This window comes from Callorhinchus milii, unplaced genomic scaffold (genome assembly GCF_018977255.1).
Source record: "Callorhinchus milii isolate IMCB2004 unplaced genomic scaffold, IMCB_Cmil_1.0 Scaffold2, whole genome shotgun sequence".
NCBI lineage: Eukaryota > Metazoa > Chordata > Chondrichthyes > Chimaeriformes > Callorhinchidae > Callorhinchus > Callorhinchus milii.
The window spans coordinates 33,016,842-33,030,966 of NW_024704743.1; the positions used below are offsets into that span (position 1 = coordinate 33,016,842).

The following is a 14,125-nucleotide window of genomic DNA, read 5'->3' on the forward strand; positions in this document are numbered from 1 at the left end:
ATCTTGTTGTTGTTGTACTTTGATTTTGGGGGTACTTTTTAATGAAAACCCTTGCAGATTAGAGTCAAGCAAATATGTCAGCTCGTTTCTTACTATGAATTCCATACCCACACGGAACTTGACAGACTGACAAATTAATTTTGTCAAACACTTCAAGTTGCCAAAAAAGGGAAGACTTTCATCTTATGAGCTGGATTCAAACAAGTCTCTGAGATGAAAGGGTAGCAGTGTTCTGAGATACTTTCCAGCCCCCAACAATCAGCAAGTAGGATAGCATGAGACAACTTCATGGAGTTACTGGAGTGATAAATTTGTAGTTAATTAAAATGTGAGCAAATGTTCACCCAAATTCCCCCACATGAGGTGTTAATGGAAAAATAACTCAGGATAATCATTTAAGTAGTCAAAAGTTCCTGAGCTAAGCAGGGAAATATTAAATAATTAAAAAGCCCTGAATTTGAAAACAATTTTTGCTCTGTAAATGAGTTAGCATAAGGTTTGCTATAGGAAGTCCTTCGGTTACTATGGCAACAAGTGCACAATTACGAATGTAGATTCCAGCTCGCTTTATATTCAAAGTAAACAAATCAATGGACAGAAAGGTCTCATTAGCTCTGAAAATCCAACTTAAGTTCAAGTACAGATTCTTCATAAACATTCTGTTCACTGGCGTTGTTCCAGTAATAGCACTACAATGAACTGAGCCAGTCATACTGATCAATTTAAACAGTATTCAAAGTAATCAGAACCAATTAAGTAGACATGCTTAGGAAAGGCAGAAGAATGTTAATGAAGAATAAACGGAGTTTCTGTGTATAGTATCCAATGCACACTGGTACAGTAACAGCAACATGGGTACACAAAGGGAAAAGGTACTCGGGTTTAATAATTGATAGATCAATGAAAATTTCCAGCAATAAAAAGCTACATCAATACTAGGTGGTACCTCAAGGTTATTCAAAAAACAAAGCCAAAGGAAATTATTCTAATCTTTAATAGACTGCTGAGCCAGTTTGGGCATCTACCTTCAAAAAGCCATTAATACAATAGAGATGGTGGAAGGATATGAATTAACTATGACAAATGAAACTCTTAAGAATTACATTATCAAATTTTCCACAGAACTCGGTGGTCTAATTTGGGCACATTCAGGAAGAGGTTTACTCACTGAGGAATGAGTAACTCATAGCAATCTTTGCACCAATGTTTACTAATATTGGTTTAGCTCCCTTAAACCAATTATTTGATTCAGTAACTCTTCACAGAATAGCCACTCTGATGTTACTGATCATTTAACAACTGCCGTTTGCTTGTTGGTCCTTTTTTATGCTTTAGCTGATTTGGGATTTGCTGGCCGTGAATTTCACAATCCAGTAGTCAGAAAATGGAAGTTACAATTAACACAATCATTCAAAAATATCTTTTGGACCCCAATATATATATTTTAAAAATTGCAGAAAAAGATCCATTTTATTTTGAGGTAACGTTGTTTGAGATTTACAAGAGTTTGACTCACTAATGATTTGAAGTCTCTCATCGGAGATAACCCTTTGAAGACTGATTGTTGTCCCATTGCATTGTCAAATTGCGGTGTATTTTGGGCTCCTGTTTATGTACAAATAAGCTGTAGCAGTCAACAAAGGATTAAACCTTTAACCCAATTAATTAAGTACATATTTGCAAGAATGTAGCTTTTGTAAACTGATCTACGTCTGCAAAGCAGAGCAGTGTACTAAAATCCAAAGGGCTAAACTAGCACCAGTCTGTTAGCTAATTTAACTGACCATGAGAAGGAAAACGAGACAGTCCTTTTCATCTGACACTAGAAATGATTCACTCACCGAACTCATCTGTATCAGTTTAACAGATTGTACTTCAAATAAACTTTCACGTAACACTGATGAGAGGTACATTTCATTCGATCTGTATTCAATGTCAGTTTACCAAAGCTCATCAGATCTTCAGTCTGACAACAATATGTGATGAGAGGGTATGGAGGGAAGAGAGAATAGGATGAAGAAACTTGGTCCCATTTGCACTTAGCTAAGTTAATTCAGATTCCAGTCCTATACCTTGGAGGCAACCAAAGTTGTCCTCAGTAATTAACTGGCGGTTCAATTGATTTTCTCTCTCCCAAGACGATCAACAGCAGGGAAGTGCCACAAGGTATGAGGAAGGGATGTTCTGCAAATGAGCTGAAGGGGAATGAATGGAAAGAGAAAGTGGATAGCTTAGCAGTAAATGCTACACTGTGACCAACTTGGATATGGTCTTGTGGGTAACATCTAAAGAATTCACAGCTCGGATATATACCAAAAACGATGGTGCGGTGAGAAACCACAACCCTGAACAAGTCTGAGTACTAAGACATTTCCATAAAAGGGGACCTTTTTCCCAGTGTTCTGGTCAACAATCCTCCAGTTAAATTGATCCTTCACCTCCTGGTTATTTGTAGGACATTGCTGTGCACAAATTAGATGCTGCCTTCACCCACAAACACACAAAACACTTGACAGTAATTACTGTGAAGCTCTTTGAGACATTGACCTAAATTAGGGTGCAATATCAAATGCAAAGATATTTTTATTACAATAGTTATGAAATAGTTCTGGTGTAAACATAATTGATTTAACATAAATCAATCTGATAGTTAAATAATAGGCCACAATGTACAAGTCGTACCAGTGGCCTTAAAGCATTATTTCCTGACCATCGTATTAAAGTTTAAGAAAATAAGAATCTTTGTAAAATTTCTAAATTCAGTCTTAATTTGGAAGCCACATTTGACACAATTCTCAAAAGACCTGCGGCAAACAAGCTTCCAAAGTAATATTGAATTTAGGGTGAACTTTCTAAAATTTGCACAATCTTACATTTTGTGGAGTTCTGAAGCTCAGTAGTTAGAATACTCGCCTTGCAAGCGAGAGACCTGGGTTCGATTCTCAGCAGGGTAAAATGCTGGGCAAGGTTCCTTACTCCACATGCCTCTGTTTACCTAGCAGTAAGTAGGAACCCGGATGTTAGTCAATTGGCGGATCGCTTTTCCGGGGGTAAAAAAAATAAATTGGTCACTTCAATCCACGACTGTTTATGGGGCACTGCTGTGCACAATTGGCTGCCACATTTCGCTCACAAAATATACGGTCAATTCACTTTACAGTATATTCTGTGAAGCGCTTTGAGATGTCGCGAAGACGTGACAAAGTGCTATATCAAATGCAAAGATTATTATTATATAATTATTTTAAGATCTTTGTCCTTAAGTTCAAATCCCTTAAGGCCTCACCTCATACTACCTCTGAAACCTTCTGCAACCTACCTCGCTTTTTCTCTCTCCCTACCTTTAAAATCCACCTTAAGATCCATCTCTTTAACCTTAAGATCTTGCTCTCATTCATTTTCCTTCTGGCTCACGGAGCGTAAAGCAGCTCCCGAGCAGTTATAATAATAATAATAATCCTTGCATTTGATATAGCGCTTTTCACGTGGGGAGGACGTCCCAAAGTGCTTCACATTAAAATGCAAGCATAATAATCACTTGCCTATGAAATCTGGAAATATTGTTCCATATAGCTTTTATGTATCAAAAACACAAAAGAAGAAAACAGCTGAATGAAATTTTAAATCTCTGCTCCGCAGTGTTGCCTGGCCTCTTGGATTGCCAGCGCCACCCAAAGCTGGAGATAAAAAGCAAAGCTCAGAATGGCAAACATTTGAAATGAAAACAAGAGATGCCAGGAATCTGCAGGTTAAACTACATTCTTTATCTTTCACATTCAGAAGCTATTTGACCCATTGTGCATTTCCAGCATCTTGTAAACAAAAATGAACAACATTAGCTTTTGAAAGTTAAAACCAGTGGTGTGATTATTTGGGTCCACCGCAACCTTTAAATTCCAATTATGCAGTGGCAAGAGTTAATGTTGATATGAATTAGTCTCAAAGGTGTATAGCATTTGTGTTTCTTCATGAGGTCACATCAGGCAAGCCACAGGCTCCTTTATTAAGCAAAATGTAGACGCTCAGATAAGAAAACTGATGCTGCAAATTAGATGTCACCTCACTAAAACAAAGGTCAGAGTAGAAGTCGAAGTCTTTATGGATTTATGTTCTTGACCTTGATATGCTCAGCTTATTCCCCCATTCAGCTGTAATCAGATCATCCTGTTGGCTCCATGAAATGATCTCCCGCACAGAAATTCATCACCAGTCAATTTGGAAGAACATAATCTGCATCTAACAGACTGGTTAAGGGGTCTAAAATTCTTAATATCACAGTCACTTAACACACACAAGGCAGCATTGCACTTACACCATCAGAACCCAATAGCTATAGGCTGAGGAATCACTTGAATTGAACACAAACCACTTGAGTAAGGAGGTAAAGGCTGTCCTAATTACTACTTGACACTTTGGTTGCTTGTGGATATCAACTACACACGGAGGCTAGACCATGACCTTTGAACACACTCGCTGATACACCTTATATAGTATAATCCAGTGTTCAGAAGAAATTTCACCCTCCATAATGAAAATACCAGCTTCCCATTTCTATAAGAGTCACCGGGAGTAGAATATCCCTGAGTAATGCAATTACATGTATGGAGTACTGTAAGCCAAAATGTTGTAATGCAATGTATAGGAAATCTTTTATACAATAGATACATGTATATATCTAAGCACAATAATTTGGCACATGATCCAGCACTAATCTAACACTTATTTACTTACACAAATACACAAATTTACTGGAGCATATTTAAATTCACATCACAACTCTGTACAATTCCTGATATCGACTGTGTTATTAAACAGAGGCACCAAGCAAAGTCTTGGCACTCATCCACAACAGGCTGCCAAAGTTTTCATGTTCAGCTTTGAAATGTTTCCAATCCCTTCCAATGTGAACCTAGCAACTTCTCTCTTGCCATTGTCTGCATTTTTGCTCAATTAATGCTTTCGCCACAAAGTACAGTAGCGCATATGATTCAGATGAGACTTTAAACTGAAATCCCTTTGGCTTGTTCTTCGGGTGCATGATAAAAATCTGGTGAAACTATCTGAAAAGGGAAGGGAGCTTCTCCTGGTGTTCCGGCCAACACTCTTCCAAATGACCTGGAACCCACTTCATAGCGGTTCTGGGGCTTTATTATGTGTTAAGCGCTCCGAGACGCAGTCCAGCATGAAGGGTGCTATATAAATGCAAGTTGTTGTGTTATAACAGCTGCCATGTTTGTCTACAAATAGTCACGTCCATAACGATTTCATGTGAAGTGCTCAGATATTTTGACATACTGGGTACTATATCACCTATATATCACTTAGGTGGTATATACAGTGAACTCCTGAAAATAAAACTCTGCCTTATAGAATCATGCTGTCAATATCCCAGCTAATTTCCATGCAAAATGTGAATAAAGGACCCCTTTTTATGTCATCACTTTAATTCCCAGATGTAAACAGCACTGCTATCTGCATTTACAAAAGGGGACAGAATGTAAATCACTAATAACTAGTTAGATACCATTAGGTCAGGTTTATACACAATTTATATTATGGAATTATAGAATGTTACAGCACAGAAACAGGTCATACGTTAGCCATCTCACTCTTCTGCACATTTCCCCATATTTTTTAATATCCTCCTCTACAAGGAAACATCAATTTCCTTTTTAAAATAATTTATGAACTCTATTTCAGAGATGACTACTTAATTACTATAAAACTTCCTATAAACACGCACTTCATGAGCTTCAAATGGGTATATTTCTGAGTAGCTCATCACCTGGTGTATGGCTTTCTTCCGCTTATTGAATATCATGATACTTGGAGGTACAGAAAAGATGCATTTGAACGGCTCAAAAAAATTCAAGAAGAGATTTAATATTTAAGAAACTACAGAAGTATTGCATTGCAAAATGCAGCTGCATCAAAAATGCAGTTTTCACATATGAATATCAGAGTGCCTTTAGCATTACGATTTCCCAGTATTCAGATGGCAGGTTGGAAACTGCTTTGTGATTCAGTGACTGTCCTCTGGCAGCCAGGAATAATGGATTAAAAATATGATTAAACTGAAATCAGTCCCTTTTCTACTATTGCTTGGTTGAAAAGCATTTTAAACATCGGCACAGGAAACTTAATTCATTCAAATTCACCAACCCGACTGGAAGAAAAAGCTGAGTGCAGCATCACACATAAAGATGGGCTCACACAATGCTTGTTTTGCAGCTTGGTACAGATCCATGTTTATATTTTCTTACTTTAGTTTTTGTGGATGTTTAGAACAATTTTAATGAGGGATTATTTCTCTGCCAATTTTCAACCCTTCTCTTGACTACTTGTTTTTCTTCTACTGTGGTTCCAATGATACCAGTCGACCCTCACAGTGAGCTCCTGCCCTCTACATTGCTCAAGTGGTTACTATTTACACAATAAGAATGCATTTGATATAGTGCTTTACTACAGCTGAAATGTCTCAAAAAGTGCTTTACAGGATTCTACTGTAAAGTGTAGTGACTGTGTATTGAAGGCAAAAGCAGCAGCTAACTTGCGCATAATATCCCACAATTAACCATGACGTTAATGACCAATTTTATCTTTTGGCAAGTCACCTGTTAGCAGCTATTTTTGTAGACCTAAGGGAACTCTTAATGCACTCCAATTTTTATAATAAATCAAGACACTAAATGCAAAAGCAAAAACTAGGAAGAAATTAAAAAAGATGTGGAAGCTATTACTGGTGATTTATTAAAATTAGTTGTACACTGTTCAAAGGCATCCCAATTTAATTAAAAGCAGCAGCTTGCAACTTGTATTGTGTAATGGATTATTGGAATGAATATTACAGAAATCAACAATTCCCTCAGTGGTATTCATTTTCATATTACAAACCTATGGATAGNAAAAAAACATTCCAACACAATATTGAGATGCTTATCTATTCTGTCAAGAATTGCTACATCATGTCTCATAAATAAAATTATTTGTCCTGGTTATTTCTGCTAACTCTGGCTGCTCTGTAACACAATAAATAAATATACTTTACAAAATCCTCAATAAGTTCCAACGCTACTGACCGAAAAAATCTAATAAGCAGATAAGCACTACAGTACTGTTGGAGTCGAAGTCCTAATGACCCCTGTCGTATCAGGAGCATGCAATGACAGCCACTTAAACAAGTGAAGCTGAAAGATAAGCACTGAAAAGTCAAGAGATTAAGAACATAATATAAGAATTGCTAGACAAAAGAAGACCAAGATCCATCCAGTTCGCCTTTCACCATCCTGGCAGTCACATGCACGTGGCATGTCCCAAAATACGTACTGTATCGCGAGATATTATTTCCCAACAGAAATCTATCCAATTTCCTTCTGAAAGAATCAACACTTTCTGTTTTCACCATCTCCCTCGGGAGCCTGTTCCATACATTACTACTCGCTCATTGAAATAGGGTTTCCGCAGATTTGTTTTGAATTTACCCCCCTTCAATCGCAGGCCATGTCCTCTAGTTCTACTGTTCTGTACAAGATAAAACAGCTTATCATGATCTACACGTTATCCAGTAGTTATTCCTTGGCACTAAGTTTTCTCCTGTATGACCGAGATGGGAACCACTTCCTAATGTTAACTGTCTGTCACAACCCGGAGTGGGATCAGAGCAGAGGTTGAGGAGACTCCCTCAGCGGGAGCAGATAGGCTGCACCAATGAAGATGACACAACGATCTGAACAGACACTGAGGGCTTGATAAACTGATGCACTCTGTGAACACAATGAGCCACATGGTCTTCTATGTTATAAATTTCAATCCTCAAGGATCCAGATTCTTTCTCCCAGATCAACTGAACTAGCTCAAAATATTGTTTAATTGGTACATTTGTTTTTACATTTATGCTGGAAGTGTAAACCAATAAATCACTGGGACATTATGTCTGATGGAATCAAACTTGGACATTTTTGCAGTCAGAAAAGTGTAGCAGTGAAGTAGTTGAGCACAGCAGTCATTGTTAATACTTTGGAGCAACTTGACAAAGTGCAATAATGGAAGAGGCAACTCACATTTCAGTGGGAAAAAACTATGACATTTAAAGTTGATTTTAAAATTGAGAGTCAACATCTGCCAGTGGCCAGCAACTAAGAACAACCCAAGTGACGTAGACACTGGCCTGGCACAGTGACTATAAACACGTGAATGCAGCAAACAAAACATCACTAAGTTCACAACAAGCTGTTGAACTTGAACTACAGGATTGTCACACAACTAAAAAATAACTAAAAATGAGACCAAATCATTCATAAAACAAAATATTATAAGACTGTGTAACAGTTTTGACCAATTATAATAGGAATGATAGTTTTTTGCTATTTATAAAAGCCAACTGTACTTTGTGTGATCTTTGACAAATATTTCACTAATCTGCAACCATTCCAAAACATTTGGATTGGTTCCCAATCAAAACTCCCTGATGTGCTCGTATGAATGGCACGAACAACTTCCCTTGTCCACTGTTTGCTTGCAGTAAAAACAAAGCACATCAGCATTTCAATGGCTAGACTGTTTTCCATGGTTTAATTTAGATGAAGAGTTAAAACTGAGGTTTGAAGCAGTCATTTTCCTTGTGGTTCACAGAGTAATGGAATATACACAGTATATATAGGCATGTGTGAATGTGCTGGTGTTTGCACACACTACTGGAATCATCTACGCTAATCCCGTTCTCACTCCCGCCAACCCCCCCCCCCCCCCACCCCCATAGTTCTTCAAATATTTATGCAATTCACTTCTGAATGATGATGTTCATAAGCGGTCTTTCTGAGCTGGACTCAACTTCAACCCCCTTTAACCCATAGTACAAAACATTTCTTGTAAACTCCCCTCTATTTTGTTGCGATGATAGCCCTGGATGCATTTTACCCCTGCAATCTCACCAGTGTCTTATATAAATTTTAACATTCCCTCCTTGCTATGCAAAGTGCATTAGCTGTCATGAATGTATATGAAAGCACAGCTTCCAGCAGCAACTCATATCAACACCAGCAGCTGTATGACCACCATCTGCTACTGCAACTATGAATAATTTGAAGAAGCTATTTTAAGGAAATATGGAGAGCTTTATGATTTACAGTTAAGAGGAAAAATAGAGAGAATCTGATTGCGTTACTTACTTTTCTAAAGCAACAGCAATATCCTGGAATCCCTGTGCAGTTATGTTATTCTTGTCCCATATTACAGTCCTGTTGAAAGAAATTAATCACATTACACATTTTTGAATGAAACAATTAAAAATCCTGTCGATGTAAAATGAAACTCCGGGGAAAACAAGCATGGAAATCGGAATCAGCTATTAATATTCTGATCTAAAATAGTAACTGTAAGACATCCCACAACAAGGCAAGCTGACAGCCCAATCAACAGGATTATACAAAGCCATTAAAAGAAACCTGAGTGTCTTAGGATTCCACTAATATATGGAAAAGGATAAATACACCATGTTATGACAAAGGACTATATTTCTATATCCAAATGGTAAAACTATGTACAGGAATCATTTCCAAGCATTACACAACCAATGAAAAGATTTGAGGCTTGCAATGCTTTGTCATACTGATAGATTGTAATTTAAATAAGAATTAAAGCCAACATTGTCTAAATGGCTTCCTACGTGGTTCAGGTCAACAAAGTAGTCACTAGAATTATCAGATAAAGAACTGGGGTTATGTTCCTGATTGCACTAGTTATTTAAATTGAAACAATTGTCATGAATAGGAGCTGATGCATGGGACACCGCATTACGGTTGAGTGATAAACAAGGCCAATAGAAAATTGCAGAAATATTTCACAAATATTGCGGGGAAATTTAACAAATTTTACGGAAAATTGTGGGGGGTTGATTGGTGCTACTGAGAGGTACATTTTACTGCTAACCTACATTTTTTCACTTTACTGATAAAAATTAAAGATGAATAACACATATTAGATTGTTGCAAAGAATAATATGAATGCTTTCTTTAACAAAGTAAACTGAGTAGTCCACTTGGGGATGGGGGAACACCAGCATAGGCCCAAAGGGCCTGGAGATCCTCCAGAAAACAGCATTGCTCGACAAGACTGGGGCGGGTGCTACAGGAGGTCACCACTTCCGGCCACTTAGGGCCCCGGCACTGCACACAGACATAGAGACAGAAACACAGAGAGAGACACACACACAGACACAGAGAGAGAAAGACACACACTCACAGACAGAGAGAGAAAGACACGCACTCATAGACATATTATATTATATAAAACGTGGAATGCAATACCACAAAGCGCTGTTGAAGCAAAGTCTACAACAGCATTGAAAAGGGAGATGGATAACTAAATGAGAAAATATATTACAGGGTGTAAGGAAGCACAAAGCATTTCCGATTCCAGGTGAACCACAGGCAATGTACATACTCTGGTGATATAGCAACAGATAACAGCCTTGCTCTCTGGTGATCTTTGTGAGAAGTCAGCCAATAGGTATGCAACAAATCCCAGCCATGCTTGGTCAGCATGGTTTCATAGGTCCTGCAGGATTGGGGAAGCTCATAATAATAATTCTTGCATTTGATAAAGCGCCTTGTTATGTTGTCCAGACATCTCAAAGCGCTTCACAGAATATATTATAAAGTGGATTAACCGTATAGTTTGTGGGCAAAACACGGCAGCCAATTATGCACAGCAGTGTCCCACAAACACTCGTGGATCGAGTGACCAAATGGTTGTTTTTTTTTGTGGGGGAGGGGGAGCATAACTACCCCTGGAAAGCAATCTGCCAATTGACTAACAACCAGGTTCCTATTTATTACAGAGGCGTGTGGAGTAAGGAAATTTACCTACGGTTTTGCCTGGAAAGCAATCTGCCAATTGACTAACAACCAGGTTCCTATTTATTACAGAGGCGTGTGGAGTAAGGAAATTTACCTACGGTTTTGCTCTGCCCGAGTATCGAACCAGGGGTCCTCTCGCTTGCGAGGTGAGTGCGCTAACCACTACTCTACAAGTCTCAAACATTCACAACTTCACACTTCGATGGTGGAAGGAGGGCTCAAGCAGGGCAGACAACAACTCAAAGGGGACAAAAAACTGTGTCATGGAGGCCTGGCTGGATTTGAGAATGGTTCAGAAATTAACATGGTTGATCGAGTGGGTTTCAAATAACGATTATGTAGCATACATAAAAGAAAAAATGAATAAATTTTTGGATCAAGAAATGGATTTCCTTGCTAAAAATGGAATGAACTTAAAAGCTAAAAATACAACCTAACAAAGAAAAGACTGATGTCTGAATATTATTCAACAGGGACATCTTAAGACAGGAAGATCAGGCCTAATAACTCCACACTGTGGGTCAAAATTTCGAACTCAGAAGCAAAGAATGATGACAGGTCCTTCTGGGAAGGTATTTCTTTCAACAAACGTTTACGCAGTGAAAAAGTTCAGATGATTCGAGTTAATTGCTTCCGACTACAACTAAGACGGTCTCTAGAACAGACTTCCAGAAATCTCCCAATCTCAGTTATGTTTTGAATCATTTATCAGGAGTCAAAACCATCAGTGCTTCTTTTGGCCGCAAAAGGCTCACACAAAGCCACACAACTCCGGAAAGTAATGTGGCTTCCAAATGCTCTGAAGGACTATACATATTTTGATGGACATACTCCATATGATCTTTGCAGGCATTATGTTGTCAGTACTCATTGGAAAATGACGCTTACAATAAGCTTGAAATCACTATAACTCAGCAGGGATCCACAAATTCAGGTATGCACTTGGCATTCTCCTTAGAGATATCTTTGTACCACTATCACCATAATCATTTCCTGGGCCGAGAGAAACCTTAGGCAAATTTCCTTACTTCACATGCCTCTGTTTACCTAGGACTAAGTAGGAACCCAGCTGTTAAGTCGATTGGCGGATCGCTAACCGGGGATAATAATCCATTCCAAAAAATAAATAAATAAAATAACAATTCGGTTACTCAATCCATGACTGTTTGTGGCACGCTGCTGTGCGTAATTGGCTGCCGCATTTCGCCCACAAGATACAGTAATACAGTAATTTTAAGATACACACTTTACAATGTATTCTGTGAAGCGCTTTAATACGTCTCAACAACATGATAAGGTGCTATATCAAATGCAAAGATTATTATTATAATCATACTCTTTTCAGATCTGCCCTTAACACGGAGGTCATATGTCCCAGTGTGGGTCCGAGCAAAGCAAGTGAGAAATGAAAGTGCAATAAATTGCCTCCTTTAATAATCTTTTTTTAAATGGAGACAATCTCAACACAACCCCACCAGTATTTCAATGAGGCTTTTGGATATATACCTGTGGTTACAGAAACTAGTTTCAGAACTAGACCTGTAAATCTAATAATCTAATAATCATTTGTTTGTGGGACATTGCTGTGCGCAATTGGCTGCCGCGTTCGCCCACAAATATACAGTCAATTCACTTTACAGTGTGTTCTGTGAAGCGCTTTGGGACGTCCTCCCGACGTGAAAAGCGCAATATCAAATGCAAGGATTATTATTATTATTATTATTATTATAATCTTGGAACTCTGAAAGATTTTACTACAATCTAATAAAAATCTAATAAAAATTGACCATTTGACAGGGGACACTTTCACCGTCATTTTTGACGGCACCAGATCGCCATTACAGCTTTGAAGCTCATGTATTGAGCACCGAAAGCGCTGATTTTCTTTGGCTGTTGCCATCATGCATTTAAACCATACAGGTAGAAACTGGTTAGTAAGTGAAACAGTGGGTGCAAGATAATTAGCCACAGTTCCCAGTGGGGTGGGAAAGGAAGTGTGGGGTAGGGGGAAAAGGGAAGGAAAAGAAACAGGCCAACTATTCACACCTATCCAGAGACCTACACTGGAAAGTGCATCAGTGGATGTCATATTAAACTCAGTTATGGTATTCTCTCCCCACTCATTGTCCCAGCTCACACAGTGAACTGGGTGAACTAAGCTCACACCAGTGAACTGAAATACAATACAAAATTACATTATTATAGTGCCTTTCACGTCGGGAGGACGTCCCAAGGCACTGGACAGTCAGGGATTTGGACCCAAGCAGGGCGGGTGATTGGGGTAAGGGAGTGTGGAGGCAGGGAGGGTGCCCGAAGAGGAAGGTCTTGAGACGTGCCTTGAAGGAGGCAAGGGAGGGAGCGAGGCAAAAGGAATGTGGGATGGAGTTCTAAAGGATGGGGACGGAGGCTCGACTGCCGATGGGGGGGATGGCCAGGTGGGCGAAATGGAGCAGGCCGGAGCCCAATGAGCGGAGAGAGCGGACAGGTTGATAAGGGGTTGCAGGTCACTGAGGCAGGAAAGGGCAAGGCCATGGATACACTGAAACTGGTAAAAACAAAATTCAAAAATGCCAGTAAATGCCGGTATTGGCATTGTAATTGTTTGAATTCTGTGATAGTGAATAAGCCCTCTTCTGCTCGTGGCGTTCAAACTGAGTCAAAGTTGATATCCTTGGCTGCTGTGAAGGCCAGCGAGAACAGTGAGGCTGCTCAGCGCGGCATTGCTGTATGCTAGGAGTTGAGCTGTCGGAAGTCTATACATGCTCTGCGGAAATATTTGGTCCATGGAATGTTTTTGTTTTTAATTTTTAGGTTTCAGACTCGGTCCGACTGGATTCCAATTCTGAATACTTGGGAGTCCAGCAAGTTGGGGGGTTATTAGAGGGGAAAAAAATGTAGAGGTAGTGTGATTTTGGTTCATAAAAATACATTTATAGTTTATAATGCATTGGCTCTTCAACTTGCAAAATGTACAAGCTAAAGGACAATACGACTGCTAAGGGAAGTTCTTTGCCTTGAAGGGTTAGGCAAATAAGTACCTCTCTCTTGTATAACATTGTGAGAGGAAATTGATGCCAACCTCTGTACTTGAGGCCTGGAGACATCTACCTGCTCACTGATTCATCTGTGTGCAAATCACTGCCACCACACAATCCACAGCACTGGCCTCGAATATTTCTAATAAATACAATCTGACCTTGTTATAATATAACTTGTTATAGTGCAAATCTGAGTCCAAGCTGACACTCCAATACACTGGGGGGGGGAGG

General features: G+C 39.0%; 1 protein-coding gene across 1 annotated transcript in view; it reads right to left on the reverse strand.

Moving 5' to 3' along the window:
- Nucleotides 1-14,125, reverse strand: part of LOC103184542 (F-actin-uncapping protein LRRC16A) — a 205,566-nt gene that overhangs the window by 70,500 nt on the left and 120,941 nt on the right. Inside the window, 1 exon segment of the mRNA XM_042332579.1 lies at nucleotides 9,168-9,236. Within this exon segment, the coding sequence (XP_042188513.1) occupies nucleotides 9,168-9,236 (69 nt within the window).